Source organism: Scyliorhinus torazame, chromosome 15, assembly GCF_047496885.1.
Source record: "Scyliorhinus torazame isolate Kashiwa2021f chromosome 15, sScyTor2.1, whole genome shotgun sequence".
Taxonomy (NCBI): Eukaryota; Metazoa; Chordata; class Chondrichthyes; order Carcharhiniformes; family Scyliorhinidae; genus Scyliorhinus; species Scyliorhinus torazame.
Genome location: NC_092721.1, coordinates 121,677,282 through 121,697,070, shown reverse-complemented (window position 1 = coordinate 121,697,070; position 19,789 = coordinate 121,677,282). Strand labels below are relative to the sequence as shown.

At 45.3% G+C, this 19,789-nt stretch overlaps 1 protein-coding gene across 4 annotated transcripts in view; it reads right to left on the bottom strand.

Annotated features, from left to right (window-relative positions):
• LOC140391779 (PC3-like endoprotease variant B) overlaps positions 1 to 19,789 on the bottom strand; it is a 1,275,236-nt gene that overhangs the window by 952,671 nt on the left and 302,776 nt on the right. For all 4 annotated transcript variants that reach the window (XM_072476646.1, XM_072476647.1, XM_072476643.1 and 1 more), the window contains exon 3: positions 2,916 to 3,017. In XM_072476646.1, the coding sequence (XP_072332747.1) occupies positions 2,916 to 3,017 (102 nt within the window). The remainder of the gene's footprint in view (positions 1 to 2,915; positions 3,018 to 19,789) is intronic.

Sequence of the window (19,789 nt, the reverse complement as noted above, 5' to 3'; positions counted from 1 at the left end):
GCGGTTCAAAAATCTGGCACCAATGGGTCATCAGGCCATTCAGCCAGGCTTGCACAAATTCTATCCCAAGGAAGAAATTCTGCCACAGAAAATGATTCCTTATACCTGCAGACAATCACGCAGTGCAGTGGCAGCATTGTGCAACGTGAGGAACGGCCATGAGAGAGCAAGTTCGTAGACTTCAAGAGCCAAGGCCATGGAGGAGGAGAATACCCAGAGCACAGGTGACCTTACCTACGTAGTGTAAGGGTCTGGTATATATAGAGTTAATGTGAGACTGAGTAAAGAGTTTCCCACAGTGATGTAAGAAGGCACATGACCCAGGCCAAGAATCAGTGTGGTGTTGGCCAGACATGTATTAAGATTTAGACAAAGCAATAGCTCCATGCATATCCTCTTTACTGTATATATGCATATGTTACAATAGTTAATAAAGACTTACTACTAACATACAAAAGATTACAAAGATTTATTTAACACACCGAAGCCACACCATTATGACACTTTCATGAAAATGTCAGAGGGTTAGTGCAGGGAGAGATTGCAACTGTCCAAGGAGATAGTAATGGACATCTTAATGATGACCTCTCATCTGCTGATCGAGGTGGCATTTCTCAGTCAGCTGCTCACTGCCGCATTCACACCATTACAGATGCCCTTTTTTGTAAGGGTAGGTGTTATCATAATTTTTCCAATGGATGCGTCCTCACAAGTGCAGAGGACAATGGTTTTGCTGCAACAGCCAGACCAACTTAGGTATATGGGGTGATTAACTACACACATTCATAATCAAGGCACCAGTGGACGGGTCTCCTGCTGATGAAAATCCCACAGGGGTTGGATGTGCAACCACAATGTCAGGAAATTTCCCAGCTCCCAATTCTCGCCTCCAACATGAGAATCTGGCCCCAACAAGAATTTCCTGTCCTCAATTATGTAATCAGGCTCCATTTGAACTTCAACAACAACACTACAAATTATTTTAATTTCCAAGACCATTGTCCAGATGGGCACACATATTTAGTTATAACAATAATTAATCTTTCAACATATCCATAATTATCATTCATTAAATTCCCTTTACATTAGCCAACATAATGATCTGTTTTTAAATTTGCAGATTCTTTTTGTTATTCCTGTTAATGACAATAATAATAGATTTATAAACCAATATAATTAAAACTGCTTGCCCAGTTAGGAAAGCTCATTCAGTATTCAAAAATCAGGTACAGTGGTTTCCTTCTGCGGTTTTACCACAAATTGGATTGATAAAGATTAACTATGTCAGTTTATCTTGGTAATTTTGGAAATATTTAGCCAGTGACAAGTTCCATAAGACTTGCTGCAAAATAATACTTCAGGCGCAAAAGGATTTTACTCTCGTCTGCTGCATTGAATTTATCGGACAAAATACTTGTCTCCAAATTGTCTATCTTGCAACACTGTACCATATCTGTCAATCTATTTGACTTTGTCATTTAGTGACCATCAGCACAGGCATTGCCTTCAGCAAAACCAAGAGACGAGATGGCAGAGGATGGTATTAGCACAGTTACCAATCATACTTAGTGTTTATTCATGTGAATGAAAGCACTTGATCTCTTATAATAGATTCAGAGATGTTGACCCACAAAAAGAAGAAATGTATTAGAAATATGAAATTGAGTAAATAGTTCTCCTCCATGTTAAAAACTGCCGATCGTTGCAAAAGATTTCTATTTGCAGCTTATACTAAAGAGATCAAAGTTACACGGGAATAGTCCCTCTTGAATGTCCTGAGAACCTTTTAAAACTTGGCTGTTCACCAGACTGCAGTGATACTGCAATGGATGTGAAGGGCAAATGTTATGTGGCCTCAGACTTATACACCTGTATTACACTTCAGCATGTGTGCTGATTCAAAGCTAGAAATATTGGGCAACAGCCTGTGTATTAATACAAACTATGAGATTAACATTTTTAAAGAGGTTAAACTGAAAATGCTGCAGACACTCAGCAGGTCACACAGCATCTGTGCAAAGAGGAAGGTGGGGTTAACATTTCAGGTCAATGACGTTCCGTCAGAACCGTGCAGTATTTTGGTTTTTAGTTTAAAATGCTTAACCAATTAAAAAAACAAATGCACTCGTTAGTTATTGATCAACAGATTACAGATCCATTTAAAGTGGAACATGAAACAAAGACTTTTCAACAAGCATTATCTGTGTCCGCTGAATTGCTTGTACACCATCCCAATATAATTTTCAGGGCAAAGTACAATCCTCAAAGGCTTTAAAGGTTAAAGGTTAACATCCACACAAAAACCAAAGAACAAGAACAAATTACTTACAAAACAGAAACAACTGACTACTCAGTGTCTGTGTAATTAACTAGATTTTAATTCTTTATATATTTAAAATATGTATAAGAGTAAAATGAATTGTTTAATTTAAAAAAAAAATTTAGAGTACACAATTATTATTTTTTTCCAATTTAGCGTGGCCAATCCACCTGCCCCCCACATCTTTGGGTTGTGGGGGTGAAACCCATGCAGACACGGGGAGAACGTGCAAACTCCACACGGACAGCGACCCAGGGTCAGGATTCGAACCCAGGTCCTCAGCGCCGCAGTCCTAGTGCTAACCACTGCGCCACCATGGTGCCTCGATGAATTGTTTAATATAATTGTAATCCGAGTAAGTATTATCCTGGGTGTGACATATTCTGGTTTGATCCATGGAAAAATATATTAATTCGGTTGTAATCATGCAATCTGTCATTTGTGCAAAGAAAATGTCTCAAAACTTTAGTTTAATGTCAATTTAACACACCGAGTCTTTGTTGTGCATCAAACAGCTTGCTTTGAACATGTGAACTCAGCCGTTAGCAGAGGTACACATCTCACTTTCCATCATTTACCAATACATGAAACCCACCTGGGGATCCTGGGAAAGCCGTCTCACCAGTCGCTCTATGCTCCGTTTTGTGATTCTTTTACTTCGAGACTTCAAGATGTGGAACCCTTTTAGATTTCCAACCTGCATCATTACAAAGTAAGAAGAGATTATGGAATGTATTGAATCATAATATCGATTACCACAAGTGTCATAACAACACAATTGATACGAATATGCTCAATCTCTGCCAAACATTTAAGCCACTCCACCGAGGATGCCTCAGACCATACTGTCAATATTACTTTAAGTGAAACCTTTGCCTTGTTTAAGTCCATTAGGAATTCACAAAATATCATGTGGTGATAGGTTTCAACACATTGGGCGCGATTCTCCACTGGTGCAGGGGGATCCTGCACCGGGCTTCACCTGAAATGTGGGGTGGCCCGCGATCGGTGCCCACCGATCGCCGGGCCGTCCTCTCTGAAGGAGGACCTCCTTCCTTCCGCGGCCCCGCAAGATCCGTCCGCCATCTTCTTGCGGGGCGGACTTAGAGAGGACGGCAACCACGCATGCGCGGCGCCGGCCGCGTCATCCTGCAGCGCCGCTTTTACGCGGGCGGCAAAGCCTGGCGCGGGTAGATGACGTGGCCCCGATACTGGCCCACTGTCAGGGCCTGAATCGGTCGGGACCGGGGCCGTTCCGCGCCATCGTGAACCTCGACGGCGTTCACGACGGCGCGGTCACTTCGGCGTGGGCGTGGAGAATCCCGCCCATTGTGCTGGTGGATATTGGGGGTGTGGTATTGGGAGGGATTGGAACTTTTCTTATGAAATACCAAGACTCCCTGGTTGGGGTCTGTTGAGCATCAGCATCGGGTAGGATATTGTACTGCATTTAGCCAAATCTTTTTCAACACATTGGGGTTGGAATTGGTGTGTGTAGAAGTGGACGAAAAGTGGACCAATTTAGCTGTGGGATCGCATGTGCCCAACTTATGCAGACATTGGTCCCACTTCCAACTTTTCAGAACCCATTTTTAGGCAGTAAACAGTTCGGAGGTCTCCATTGAACAAGTAAATTATGCCCTTAACTCCTATTAAAGGTCCCCTTTTGAAATTTAGCCACCTGAACAGAGCAGGTATGGGGCCTGCCCCACTCTCGATTCTTCCGCAACACCAGGAACCAACCAAAGGCGAATCAACAGCACAGCGTTCAATCCCTGGGGTGAATCTGGTACCTGCCTTTGTGCCCTACCCAAGTTGGAGGTCATAGTGCTGTGGGGGTCAGACCTTCCTTTGGGTAGCGAATTCTAGAAGGAGGAGTTTCAGGATTACTCCACCAACTCCTTAGGGAGTCCCGATCACCTCCCATCCCCATACCAGCCCTGTAGCGTCCCCAAATCCTCCTCTTGTGATTTAACTAAGGGCCAGTGGCAGTGAGGCAGGCAGACCAAAACAGGTTTCTCTCGGTCATACCTTCATAGGCAGCTCAGCCTGAATATGCAGATGAGGCACAAGGACCAATTTCTCATGTTCCTCAGGCCTCCTGCTTCAGACATATATTCACCACGGCAGAGCCAAGCCTGAATGTCAAAACAGGACCAGACTAATTTCTACTGCATCATCTTTTAATGGTGCTGTCAGATCATACATGCATTGATTATTGTGCTATTGCAGTTGTGATCATCTATTTTAATATTGTTGTAACCATGAGCAACATTAACATTTCATTACAGAAAGAAAAGACTCAAGAATGGCAGATTTAATTAAGAAAATTGTTTGCTATTTGTACCATGTAACCTTTAATTGTAGGGCGTACAACTGAGTGCAGGATAGCAACATCTGAGGTTAATGTCATATTACAATCCTTTGGTTTTTAAAAGACAAGATTTCCTATTCATTTTAACATTACTACAACAGGATCATTTCAAGAAATTCACTGAATATATGTCCTTCGACAACCTGACACAAAACCTTTTGGTAACAATGCTGATGTCATCATAATACTCAATGGTGTAAGCTTCTTAAATAATTTACGAAGATTAACAATTTGCTTCTTAAAGGCCACCCTTATTTACAAACCAACATTTTTTTATGTTATGTTACTGTCTAATGATGAGGTGTAGTTGATTTGGACAGAAAATATGGGTCCTAGTGTAATGGCAACTGCATCGTTAACTTTTTAAAAGGCTCCTATAACCCTTCTTTCCTTGATGACTTGCTTAACAGTTTAAGTCTATTTTTAATTATCGCAGCCTGTCTTTTAAAGATCAAATTTCTGAATCTAAATTTTACAGAGTTCTTTTTATGGTCTTAATTGTCACTGTAAATGTCATCACTTTATACCTTCACTGAAGCAGTGACAGGCTCACTCTTATCCCTGGCTTTATCTCCTTTTCCATCCTTTATTGTACTACAAAGATCCCTTTTTCATAGTTTACAGCTGTATCCGCTTTCCACACGTGGCAAATGATTGCCTCCATAGAGGTATTTTCTGTTTCAATCTTGCATTTCCCAAGGGAGAACAAAAGGGACAAGCTCTCTGGAGTTGGTTTCACTGAGAAAATTGTTCAGAATTGCCTCATTCCTCAGCAGATTAACGAATGCATACAATCCGAGCCTAAGTGCTATTGTACAGCACAATTTGGCCATTATACTTTGTCCTTTCCATTTAGAAATCCTCCTTACCAATTAAAGTAATACAGCCTACCAATACCTGCTCCCAATTAAATCTGAGCTGTATTACCTGCCTTGATGCAGCTGGTCACAGATTCTGACCACTTGTATTCATTAGCCCTATTCATCATCAAGGGCTAATGGCAGGAATTCAAGCTTCTGGCTTTATTTCAGGACTCACCAAAATTATTAGCTTTCAGTTTATGGCCCCAATAAGCACTGGATTAAATAGACAGAACTGATTTAAGCTGAGGCATCTCACACTATTTATAACTTCACCCATCTCCAAGCCAATATTAAAACATCAGGATATTGCAATCATCGCTATCTTAATCAAAGACTGCACATAATACGGGCCCTTTGAATTTAGTCCATGCTACTGTTAGCCTCCTGACCCCTTTCTTACAAGGGAAGATCAAATTGAGATCAAGAGCATAGATGGTCATTGATCAATCAGTATATACAATCAGACTCCAACGGTCTTCGCTACAGGTTTACAATTTTTATCGATTCTTTGGAACAAAAGAAAGAAAAATAATCATAATCTTGTAAGTATTGATTTTGTTTTTAAAGGATGTCCTGTAAGATCGCTACTGATGATTTCTCCTACCTGATGGAAGAAATTGTAGTTTTATCCTTCTTCCCGAAGCTCCAGAGATATTTGATATTTTGCTCTGAGATAGGCAAAGGACCCCTCATTTGCATCAGTGGCAGATCTATTAGTGAGTACTCCACAGGGTTAACGAGAACCGTTATCCTTTTCATTGCTGAATACCCGATCAGGAGGTGTCAGCACTTTCAAAATTCAGAGCCAGCTGTGTACAGCTTTGTACTTTGCCGGTACAGAGTTTTAAAATCGCTGATTCCTCTTGATCAACCTCCAGGACTGAAACAAATGCTAATTGCAATGAGCTAAGTGGAGATACACATTGAAAGACCCACGCCGGTGGAAAAAAACACTACAGGCCAGATGTTACTAAATCCAAAGAAAGCATCATTTGACACTTTATTTTTAAACACTGTGCAAGGAATTTTCCCCTGAATTTCTCCTTACCATTTTTAAAACTATATTTATCATAGTCTCGGTATTTATGCCTATTCTTGCCCCTAATTCGTATGTATGTTTACTCCAACCTATACTAATGATACTTTACAAGGATTGTACGTGGAACTTGGTGAAAACTAGTAAGGTATCTTTTAATTATTGCTTATTCTGTTCCGCTTTCATCAACTACAGGATTGTTGAAAATACTGCCTTGAAAATGGGAAGCCAGTTGACAATATATGAATTTACTCACACAGACACTACGATGCATAAACATTATTTGTGATATTTTTGCAGTCTAATTTTAGTTTCATATTTCTCTTATTTGGGCAGAGTGCAGTTCTTTTCTGAAAGGTATTCCAGCTCTCAAACCTCATTCTAAACTAAGTCATGTGTTTTGAGTTAGTATTTTATCTGATTGGAAGAGAGGAAGATGGTAATATTCCTTGTCCTCCTTTTCTCTAGTTGCCATGTGAATGTTCCAGGTCGGGACTTGGCAAGCTACAATGAAGGAAGGAGCAAACAGCAAACAGCAGAAGGTGTATCTTGAATCCGAGACACTACAAGGCTGGTGACATGTTTACTCCATCTGGCAAAATGCTTGCTCAGTTCTGCCTATTTAGATTCTCCATTTTCATGGATTATCATGGCTCTAGAATATCAAAATGTAGCTAAACTGCACTCTTCCCTTGGACATCCATAGACTGGGAGAAAGAAGGAAAATGTCATTGCTTTGCAGAGGTCACTTTCTTCTTCTTGAAGTCTTCTGTTCATTTCTCTGTGGAGTTTGAAAGGGGACGGGGTCAGAAATTATGCCCTACCAGCTGAACCAATTTAGAGACTTTCTCCGGAGGCTCCTTTGACCTGCTCGACCTGACTGAGGTGACCCTGTGTACCTTGGTACTGAGTCAATGCTGAGAAGGTCCTGCTTATTAGAAGTCAAGCTGACTATAAATTCTGAATCAAGTTCTGTGAAATTAAAAATAAGCTCTAACCATCAAAATTATTGGACATTAACAGCAACATCATTCAGCCTCTTTTTAAAACTTATTGGTGCTTGCTATTCATGACAATATTAAAGTCTACTGTGTAAATTAATTTTTATTCCAAATTTGTAAAAAAAAAATCTAATTATTAGCGCATATCAAACATTTCCGACGTTATAATTAAAAAACTCAAAAGTTCAGAAAGTTAAAGGCCATGCTAGCTTTTAATATTTTATAAATCTTTAGCTGCAACTGACAATAAACACGGGTTTCGAATGTACAAATAAATTCTGACAATTATTTATTAGACTTACCATATGGTAGGGAAAATAATTGAATCAGTTTACTCTCACCTGCAATGAATTACCATAGGATACCAGGTCCACCTGCAGTTGGCTCCATTTCATATCAGAGCAAATTTTATAAGTATTCACAAAGCTTTCTGAACCCCACTGCTTTTATTTTAAAATTCTTATCTGATAATGCCCTTCTAGACCTTTCTTTTCTCTTGGAGATTTAAGTGTTCCGGATAGCCTTAAACAGCTTCCTTGATGCAATATACCTCTAAAACAAGCTCCACCTCAGTATTCTTCAAATGTTTCACTGCCTGTCACATGTTGGTTTTTCAGTCTGTTATTTTGCTGAAGCACGCTTAATAACCCTATGAGTAATTCCGATATTTGGATTAACTCTTGGGTTAGAATCGTAGAGTGGTTACAGCAGAGAAGGAGAATATTCAGCTAGTCATGTTCATACTGGCTTTCTGCATGAGCAACTCAGCGGGTTCCATTCCCTCACCCTTTCCCCATGGCCCTGCATTTTCTTCTAATACATAGGAGTAGAATTAAGCCATTCGGTCCATCAAATCTGCTCTGCCATTCAATCATAGCTGATGGACGGGATTCTGTGATCCTGAGGCTAAGTGTTGGCGCCATCGGAAACACCGTCGCGAAACACGGCCTCTGGATCAGCAATTCCGGCCCCTACAGGGGGCCCACACGGCACAGGAGTGGTTCACACCGCTCCAGCTGCTGATCTTGTTGTGAACTGGGGAGCCGCGGGATGCACACATGCGCAAACGCGTGCATGCGAAGTGGCTCCCTTCAACGCGCCTGCCCCGACACATGGCGCAGGGCTACAGAGGCCTTCGCGGAAGAAAAGAGGCCCCCAGCCAGAGAGGCCAGCTCACCAATCGGTGGGCCCTGAACGTGGGCCAGGCCACATTGGAGCCCCCCCCCCGGGGTGGGTCTCCCCCCCCCCCCCACAGGCCGCCCCCCAACCCTTCCACCACGAGGTCCTGCCGGCTGAGAGCAGGTGTGGACGGTGCCGGCGGGACTCGGGTTTTTCACGGCGGCCACTTGGCCCATCCTGGGCCGAGAATCGGCAGGGGGGCCGCGTAGAGCGGCCCGCGACTGGTGGTGCGCCAACAATGCCGGCGCCAATGTCGCTGATTCTCTCGCGCCGGTCGCGGGGATTCTCCGGCCCAGCCCCGGGCTGAGAAAATCCCGCCCGATATGTTTCTCATCCCCATTCTCCTGTCTTCTCCCCATTACCCCTGATCGCCTTATTAATCAAGAACCTATCTCTGTCTTAAAGACACTCAGTGATTTCGCCTCCACAGCCTTCTGCGGCAATGAGTTCCACAGATTCACCACCCTCTTGTTGAAGAAATTCCTCCTCAACTCAGTTTTAAAGGATTATCCCTTCAGTCTGAGGCTGAGGCCTCCGGTTCTAGTTTTTCCTACTGGTGGAAATATCTTCTCCAAGTCCACTCTATCCAGGCCTCGCAGTATCTTGTAAGTTTCAGTAAAAGCCTCCCTCATCCTCCTAAACTCCAACAAGTACAGACCCAGAGTCCTCAACCGTTCCTCACACAACAAGCTCTTCATTCCAGGAATCATTCTTGTGAACCTCCTCTGGACCCTTTCCAAGGCCAGCACAAGGCCAATGGTCTTGTATTCCAGCCATCTTGACATGAATGCTGACATTGCATTTGCCTTCCTAATTGCCGACTGAACCTGCACGTTCAGTTTTGCACTGAGTGCTGAATTTGGTGCATTTCAGTGCGATAGTGAGAGTTTGGTGACCGAGGGAGTGCTGAATTTGGTGCATTTGAGTGCGATAGTGAGAGTTTGGTGACCGAGGGAGTTAGGTGAGGAGGGAGTAAGGTGCTCCTTTCATTTTGTTTCCAACATTTCCGCAAAGAGTGCGAAGAGAGCCAGGAGTTTACAGAAAGTGTAGCTGACTGGGAGCAGGGTCGGAGGGCGGAGATCTAGTTATTCCACAGGGCAGCTATATTCTGTCAGGTAAGAGGGGATGGAGGCTAGGTCAGTTACATGCTCCTCCTGTAGGATGTGGGTGGTGAGGGATACCACCGGTGTCCCCACTGACTATACCTGCGGGAAGTGCACCCAACTTCAGCTCCTCAAAGACCGTGTTAGGGAACTGGAGCTGAAGCTGGATGAACTTCGGATCATCCGGGAGGCAGAGGGGGTGATTGAGAAGAGTTACAAGGAGGTAACCACACCCAAGGTACAGGACAAGAATAGCTGGGTTACAGTCAGGGGGAAAAAAACAAACAGGCAGAAAGTGTAGGGATCCCTCGTGGCCGTTCCCCTTCAAAACAAGTATACCGTTTTGGATGCTGTTGGGGGGGATGACCTACCGGGGGAAGGCCCTAGCGGCCAGGTCTCTGGCACTGAGTCTGGCTCTGGGGCTCAGAAGGGAAGGGGGGAGAATAGAAAAGCAATAGTTGTAGGAGATTCAATGGTTAGGGGAATAGATAGGAGATTCTGTGGTCGCGAGCGAGACTCCCGGAAGGTATGTTGCCTCCCGGGTGCCAGGGCCAGGGATGTCTCGGATCGTGTCTTCAGGATCCTTAAGGGGGAGGGGGAGCAGCCAGAAGTCGTGGTGCACATTGGTACCAACGACATAGGTAGGAAAAGGGGTGTGGAGATAATAAACAAGTTTAGGGAGTTCGGCTGGAAGTTAAAAGCCAGGACAGACAGAGTTGTCATCTCTGGTTTGTTGCCGGTGCCACGTGATAGCGAGGCTAGGAATAGGGAGAGAGTGCAGTTGAACACGTGGCTGCAGGAATGGTGTAGGAGGGAGGGCTTCACGTATTTGGATAATTGGAGCGCATTCTGGGGAAGGTGGGACCTGTACAAGCAGGACGGGTTGCATCTGAACCAGAGGGGCACCAATATCCTGGGAGGGAGGTTTTCTAGTACTCTTCGGGAGGGTTTAAACTAATTTGGCAGGGGAATGGGAACCGGATTTGTAGTCCAGCAACTAAGGTAGCCGATATTCAGGACGCCAAAGCGTGTAATGAGGCAGTGGGGAAGGGAACATTGACAAAGGAGAGTAATTGCAGGCACGGAGATGGGTTGAAGTGTGTATACTTCAACGCAAGAAGCATCAGGAATAAGGTGGGTGAACTTAAGGCATGGATCGGTACTTGGGACTACGATGTGGTGGCCATCACGGAAACTTGGATAGAAGAGGGGCAGAAATGGTTGTTGGAGGTCCCTGGTTATAGATGTTTCAATAAGATTAGGGAGGGTGGTAAAAGAGGTGGGGGGGTGGCATTATTAATTAGAGATAGTATAACAGCTGCAGAAAGGCAGTTCGAGGAGTATCAGCCTACTGAGGTAGTATGGGTTGAAGTCAGAAATAGGAAAGGAGCAGTCACCTTGTTAGGAGTTTTCTATAGGCCCCCCAATAGTAGCAGAGATGTGGAGGAACAGATGGGGAAACAGATTTTGGAAAGGTGCAGAAGTCATAGGGTAGTAGTCATGGGCGACTTTAACTTCCCAAATATTGAGTGGAAACTCTTTAGATCAAATAGTTTGGATGGGTGGTGTTTGTGCAGTGTGTCCAGGAAGCTTTTCTAACACAGTATGTAGATTGTCCGACCAGAGGAGGGGCAATATTGGATTTAGTACTGGGTAATGAGCCAGGGCAAGTGATAGATTTGTTAGTGGGGGAGCATTTTGGAGATAGTGACCACAATTCTGTGACTTTCACTTTAGTAATGGAGAGGGATAGGTACGTGCAACAGGGCAAGGTTTACAATTGGGGGAAGGGTAAATACGATGTTGTCAGACAAGAATTGAAGTGCATAAGTTGGGAACATAGGCTGGCAGGGAAGGACACAAGTGAAATGTGGAACTTGTTCAAGGAACAGGTGCTACGTGTCCTTGATATGTATGTCCCTGTCAGGCAGGGAAGAGATGGTCGAGTGAGGGAACCATGGTTGACAAGAGAGGTTGAATGTCTTGTTAAGAGGAAAAAGGTGACTTATGTAAGGCTGAGGAAACAAGGTTCAGACAGGGCATTGGAGGGATACAAGATAGCCAGGAGGGAACTGAAGAAAGGGATTAGGAGAGCTAAGAGAGGGCATGAACAATCTTTGGCGGGTAGGATCAAGGAAAACCCCAAGGCCTTTTACGCATATGTGAGAAATATGAGAATGACTAGAGCGAGGGTAGGTCCGATCAAGGACAGTAGCGGGAGATTGTGTATTGAGTCTGAAGAGATAGGAGAGGTCTTGAACGAGTACTTTTCTTCTGTATTTACAAATGAGAGGGGCGATATTGTTGGAGAGGACAGTGTGAAACAGATTGGTAAGCTCGAGGAAATACTTGTTAGGAAGGAAGATGTGTTGGGCATTTTGAAAAACTTGAGGATAGACAAGTCCCCCGGGCCTGACGGGATATATCCAAGGATTCTATGGGAACAAAGAACAAAGAACAAAGAAATGTACAGCACAGGAACAGGCCCTTCGGCCCTCCAAGCCCGCGCCGACCATACTGCCCGACTAAACTACAATCTTCTACACTTCCTGGGTCCGTATCCTTCTATTCCCATCCTATTCATATATTTGTCAAGATGCCCCTTAAATGTCCCTATCGTCCCTGCTTCCACTACCTCCTCCGGTAGCGAGTTCCAGGCACCCACTACCCTCTGCGTAAAAAACTTGCCTCGTACATCTACTCTAAACCTTGCCCCTCTCACCTTAAACCTATGCCCCCTAGTAATTGACCCCTCTACCCTGGGGAAAAGCCTCTGACTATCCACTCTGTCTATGCCCCTCATAATTTTGTAGACCTCTATCAGGTCGCCCCTCAACCTCCTTCGTTCCAGAGAGAACAAACCGAGTTTATTCAATCGCTCCTCATAGCTTATGCCCTCCATACCAGGCAACATTCTGGTAAATCTCTTCTGCACCCTCTCTAAAGCCTCCACATCCTTCTGGTAGTGTGGCGACCAGAATTGAACACTATACTCCAAGTGTGGCCTAACTAAGGTTCTATACAGCTGCAACATGACTTGCCAATTCTTATACTCAATGCCCCGTCCAATGAAGGCAAGCATGCCGTATGCCTTCTTGACTACCTTCTCCACCTGTGTTGCCCCTTTCAATGACCTGTGGACCTGTACTCCTAGATCTCTTTGACTTTCAATACTCTTGAGGGTTCTACCATTCACTGTATATTCCCTACCTGCATTAGCCCTTCCAAAATGCATTACCTCACATTTGTCCGGATTAAACTCCATCTGCCATCTCTCCGCCCAAGTCTCCAGACAACCTAAATCCTGCTGTATCCTCAGACAGTCCTCATCGCTATCCGCAATTCCACCAACCTTTGTGTCGTCTGCAAACTTACTAATCAGACCAGTTACATTTTCCTCCAAATCATTTATATATACTACAAACAGCAAAGGTCCCAGCACTGATCCCTGTGGAACACCACTGGTCACAGCCCTCCAATTAGAAAAGCATCCCTCCATTGCTACCCTCTGCCTTCTATGGCCTAGCCAGTTCTGAATCCACCTTGCCAGCTCACCCCGATCCCGTGTGACTTCACCTTTTGTACTAGTCTACCATGAGGGACCTTGTCAAAGGCCTTACTGAAGTCCATGTAGACAACATCCACTGCCCTACCTGCATCAATCATCTTAGTGACCTCCTCGAAAAACTCTATCAAGTTAGTGAGACACGACCTCCCCTTCACAAAACCGTGCTGCCTCTCACTAATACGTCCATTTGCTTCCAAATGGGAGTAGATCCTGTCTCGAAGAATTCTCTCCAGTAATTTCCCTACCACTGAAGTAAGGCTCACCGGCCTGTAGTTCCCGGGATTATCCTTGCTACCCTTCTTAAACAGAGGAACAACATTGGCTATTCTCCAGTCCTCCGGGACATCCCCTGAAGACAGCGAGGATCCAAAGATTTCTGTCAAGGCCTCAGCAATTTCCTCTCCAGCCTCCTTCAGTATTCTGGGGTAGATCCCATCAGGCCCTGGGGACTTATCTACCTTAATATTTTTTAAGACACCCAACACCTCGTCTTTTTGGATCACAATGTGACCCAGGCTATCTACACCCCCTTCTCCAGACTCAACATCTACCAATTCCTTCTCTTTGGTGAATACTGATGCAAAGTATTCATTTAGTACCTCGTCCATTTCCTCTGGCTCCACACATAGATTCCCTTGCCTATCTTTCAGTGGGCCAACCCTTTCCCTGGCTACCCTCTTGCTTTTTATGTAAGTGTAAAAAGCCTTGGGATTTTCCTTAACCCTATTTGCCAATGACTTTTCATGACCCCTTCTAGCCCTCCTGACTCCTTGCTTAAGTTCCTTCCTACTTTCCTTATATGCCACACATGCTTCGTCTGTTCCCAGCCTTTTAGCCCTGACAAATGCCTCCTTTTTCTTTTTGACGAGGCCTACAATATCACTCGTCATCCAAGGTTCCCGAAAATTGCCGTATTTATCTTTCTTCCTCACAGGAACATGCCTGTCCTGTATTCCCTTCAACTGACACTTGAAAGCCTCCCACATGTCAGATGTTGATTTGCCCTCAAACATCCGCCCCCAATCTATGTTCTTCAGTTCCCGCCTAATATTGTCATAATTAGCCTTCCCCCAATTTAGCACATTCATCCTCGGACCACTCTTATCCTTGTCCACCAGTACTTTAAAACTTACTGAATTGTGGTCACTGTTACCGAAATGCTCCCCTACTGAAACATCTACCACCTGGCCGGGCTCATTCCCCAATACCAGGTCCAGTACCGCCCCTTCCCTAGTTGGACTGTTTACATATTGTTTTAAGAAGCCCTCCTGGATGCTCCTTACAAACTCTGCCCCGTCTAAGCCCCTGGCACTAAGTGAGTCCCAGTCAATATTGGGGAAGTTGAAGTCTCCCATCACCACAACCCTGTTGTTTTTACTCTTTTCCAAAATCTGTCTACCTATCTGCTCCTCTATCTCCCGCTGGCTGTTGGGAGGCCTGTAGTATACCCCCAACATTGTGACTGCACCCTTCTTATTCCTGATCTCTACCCATATAGCCTCACTGCCCTCTGAGGTGTCCTCTCGCAGTATAGCTGTGATATTCTCCCGAACAAGTAGCGCAACTCCGCCTCCCCTTTTACATCCCCCTCTATCCCGCCTGAAACATCTAAATCCTGGAACGTTTAGCTGCCAATCCTGCCCTTCCCTCAACCAGGTCTCTGTAATGGCAATAACATCATAGTTCCAAGTAGTAATCCAAGCTCTAAGTTCATCTGCCTTACCCGTAATGCTCCTTGCATTAAAACATATGCACTTCAGGCCACCAGACCCGCTGTGTTCAGCAACTTTTCCCCGTCTGCTCTGCCTCAGAGCCACACTGTCCCTATTCCCTAGTTCTCCCTCAATGCTCTCACCTTCTGACCTATTGCTCCCGTACCCACCCCCCTGCCATACTAGTTTAAACCCTCCCGTGTGACACTAGCAAACCTCGCGGCCAGGATATTTATGCCTCTCCGGTTTAGATGCAACCCGTCCATCTTATACAGGTCACACCTGCCCCGGAAGAGCTCCCAGTGGTCCAGAAAACGGAAACCCTCCCTCCTACACCAGCTGTTTAGCCACGTGTTTGTCTGCTCTATCTTCCTATTTCTAGCCTCACTGGCACGTGGCACAGGGAGTAATCCCGAGATTACAACCCTCGAGGTCCTGTCCTTTAACTTTCTGCCTAGCTCCCTGAACTCCTGCTGCAGGACCTCATGCCCCTTCCTGCCTATGTCGTTAGTACCAATATGTACAACGACCTCTGCCTGTTTGCCCTCCCCCTTCAGAATTCCCTCTACCCGTTCGGAGACATCCTGGACCCTGGCACCAGGGAGGCAACATACCATCCTGGAGTCTCTTTCACGTCCACAGAAGCGCCTATCTGTGCCCCTGACTATAGAGTCCCCTATTACTATTACTCTTCTGCGCTTTGACCCTCCCTTCTGAACATCAGAGCCAGCCGTGGTGCCACTGCTCTGGCTGCTGCTGTTTTCCCCTGATAGGCTATCCCCCCCGACAGTATCCAAAGGGGTATATCTGTTCGAGAGGGGGACAACCACAGGGGATTCCTGCACTGACTGCCTGCCCTTTCTGGTGGTCACCCATTTCTCTGCCTGCACCTTGGGTGTGACCACATTTACATAACTGCGATCTATGACGCTTTCCGCCACCTGCATGCTCCTAAGTGCATCCAATTGCTGCTCCAACCGAACCATGCGGTCTGTGAGGAGCTCCAGTTGGGTGCACTTTCTGCAGATGAAGCCACCCGGGACGCTGGAAGCCTCCCGGACCTGCCACATCTCACAGTCAGAGCACAGCACCCCTCTAACTGACATTGCGTCAATTAATTAAAATTAAAATTTGTCTCTTTTTTTTTTTTTTTAAATACTTTTTTTTTTTTAAATTGCAAAGTTACTGTCAACTATCTGTTTCCTAGCACTAAATTTCTAATAGAAATGCGATAGCTAACTATAATACTCTCCGATCTCTGGCTTAGATATCCTCTAAATTATAATTAAGTTATTATGTTTAATTAGTTCCCAAATACTCAAATATTTTTTAAATTTAGGTTAGAATCCCAACCAGCCACTCAGGTCACAGCTTTTCTGTGATGTCGCTTCAATTTCCCCCCCGACACACACAATTTGAAAAAAGGTATAAAAGTAAAAATCACTTACTTGCCTTCTGAGTGTCTGAGATGTTCTCAGGTTCTCTCGCTGACAGAGACTGCTCCTCCACCACCGATCCTTGACCTGCACAATGCTAATAATATAATATGGCACTTACCTTACACCAATGGGTCTTATTATTAGGTTAGAGGAGGAGGGCAGGTGGGAGACACTACACGTGTAGTGTCTCGGGTTTCCTCTCCACCAGAATTTATTGGTTGGGGGGGGGGGGGGGGGGGGGGGGGCACTTGCCAGAGGTAGAACTTCCGGTTCCCGCCTTATATAAAAACAAATAAAACTGCTGTAACTACTCACCTCCAAGAAGGCCCCTGCGCACCAAAATCCAATGGGCTGCTCCTGTAAAGGTAAGGTTTTTAAACTAACTACTCACCTCCCAGAAGGCCCCTGCGCACCGCTGCCGCCGAAATCCAATGGGCTGCTCCTGTAAAGGTAAGTGGTTTTAAATTCACTACTCACCTCCAAGAAGGCCCCTGCGCACCGCTGCCGCCGAAATCCAATGGGCTGCTCCTGTAAAGGTAAGTGCTTTTAAACTAACTACTCACCTCCCAGAAGGCCCCTGCGCACCGCTGCCGCCGAAATCCAAAGGGCTGCTCCTGTAAAGGTAAGTGGTTTTAAATTCACTACTCACCTCCAAGAAGGCCCCTGCGCACCGCTGCCGCCGAAATCCAATGGGCTGCTCCTGTAAAGGTAAGTGGTTTTAAATTCACTACTCACCTCCAAGAAGGCCCCTGCGCACCGCTGCCGCCGAAATCCAATGGGCTGCTCCTGTAAAGGTAAGTGGTTTTAAATTCACTACTCACCTCCAAGAAGGCCCCTGCGCACCGCTGCCGCCGAAATCCAATGGAAGCAAGAGATGAAATTGCAGAGCCGTTGGCAATGATCTTTTCGTCCTCACTGTCAACAGTCAACAGGGGTGGTACCAGGGGATTGGAGAGTGGCGAATGTCGTGCCCCTGTTCAAAAAAGGGACTAGGGATAACCTTGGGAATTACAGGCCAGTTAGTCTTACTTCGGTGGTAGGCAAAGTAATGGAAAGGGTACTGAAGGATAGGATTTCTGAGCATCTGGAAAGACACTGCTTGATTAGGGATAGTCAGCACGGATTTGTGAGGGGTAGGTCTTGCCTTACAAATCTTATTGAATTCTTTGAGGAGGTGACCAAGCATGTGGATGAAGGTAAAGCAGTGGATGTAGTGTACATGGATTTTAGTAAGGCATTTGATAAAGTTCCCCATGGTAGGCTTATGCAGAAAGTAAGGAGGCATGGGATAGTGGGAAATTTGGCCAGTTGGATAACGAACTGGCTAACCGATAGAAGTCAGAGAGTGGTGGTGGATGGCAAATATTCAGCCTTGATCCCAGTTACCAGTGGCGTACCGCAGGGATCAGTTCTGGGTCCTCTGCTGTTTGTGATTTTCATTAATGACTTGGATGAGGGAGTTGAAGGGTGGGTCAGTAAATTTGCAGACGATACGAAGATTGGTGGAGTTGTGGATAGTAAGGAGGGCTGTTGTCGGCTGCAAAGAGACATAGATAGGATGCAGAGCTGGGCTGAGAAGTGGCAGATGGAGTTTAACCCTGAAAAGTGTGAGCTTGTCCATTTTGGAAGGACAAATATGAATGCGGAATACAGGGTTAACGGTAGAGTTCTTGGCAATGTGGAGGAGCAGAGAGATCTTGGGGTCTATGTTCATACATCTTTGAAAGTTGCCACTCAAGTGGATAGAGCTGTGAAGAAGGCCTATGGTGTGCTCGCGTTCATTAACAGAGGGATTGAATTTAAGAGCCGTGAGGTGATGATGCAGCTGTACAAAACTTTGGTAAGGCCACATTTGGAGTACTGTGTACAGTTCTGGTCGCCTCATTTTAGGAAGGATGTGGAAGCTTTGGAAAAGGTGCAAAGAAGATTTACCAGGATGTTGCCTGGAATGGAGAGTAGGTCTTATGAGGAAAGGTTGAGGGTGCTAGGCCTTTTCTCATTAGAACGGAGAAGGATGAGGGGCGACTTGATAGAGGTTTATAAGATGATCAGGGGAAAAATAGAGTAGACAGTCAGAGACTTTTTCCCCGGGTGGAACAAACCATTACAAGGGGACATAAATTTAAGGTGAAAGGTGGAAGATATAGGAGGGATATCAGAGGTAGGTTCTTTACCCAGAGAGTAGTGGGGGCATGGAATGCACTGCCTGTGGAAGTAGTTGAGTCGGAAACATTAGGGACCTTCAAGCAGCTATTGGATAGGTACATGGATTACGGTAAAATGATATAGTGTAGATTTATTTGTTCTCAAGGGCAGCACGGTAGCATTGTGGATAGCACAATTGCTTCACAGCTCCAGGGTCCCAGGTTCGATTCCGGCTTGGGTCACTGTCTGTGCGGAGTCTGCACGTCCTCCCCGTGTCTGCGTGGGTTTCCTCCGGGTGCTCCGGTTTCCTCCCACAATCCAAAGATGTGCGGGTTAGGTGAATTGGCCAATGATAAATTGCCCTTAATGTCCAAATTGCCCTTGGTGTTGGGTGGAGGTGTTGAGTTTGGGTAGGGTGCTCTTTCCAAGAGCCGGTGCAGACTCAAAGGGCCGAATGGCCTCCTTCTGCACTGTAAATTCAATGATAATCTATGATTAATCTAGGACAAAGGTTCGGCACAACATCGTGGGCCGAAGGGCCTGTTCTGTGCTGTATTTTCTATGTTCTATGTTAACCTTAAGAGAATCTTGAACTAGAACTCATAAGTCCCTTTGTGCTTCTGATTACCGAAGTCCTTTCCCATTGAGAAAATAGTCTATGCCTCTATTACTCCTACCAATGTGCACAATCTTACATCTTTTTATATTGTATACCATCTGCCACTTCTTTACCCACTCTCCTAGCCTGTCCGAGTCCTTCTGTAGCCCCCTGCTTCCTCAATACTACCTATCCCTCTGCATATCTTTGTATCATCTGAAAACTTAGCAACAGTGCCCTCAGTTCCTTCTTCCAGATCATTAATGTATATTGTGAAAAGTTGTGGTCCCAACACTGAGCCCTGCGGAACATCACTCGTCACCGTCTGCCATCTTGAAAAATACCCCTTTATCCCCACTCTCTGCCTTCTGCCAGTCAGCCATTCCTCGAACCATGCTAGTATCTTATCCTGAACACTTATTTAACAGCCTCCTATTCGGCACCTTGTTGA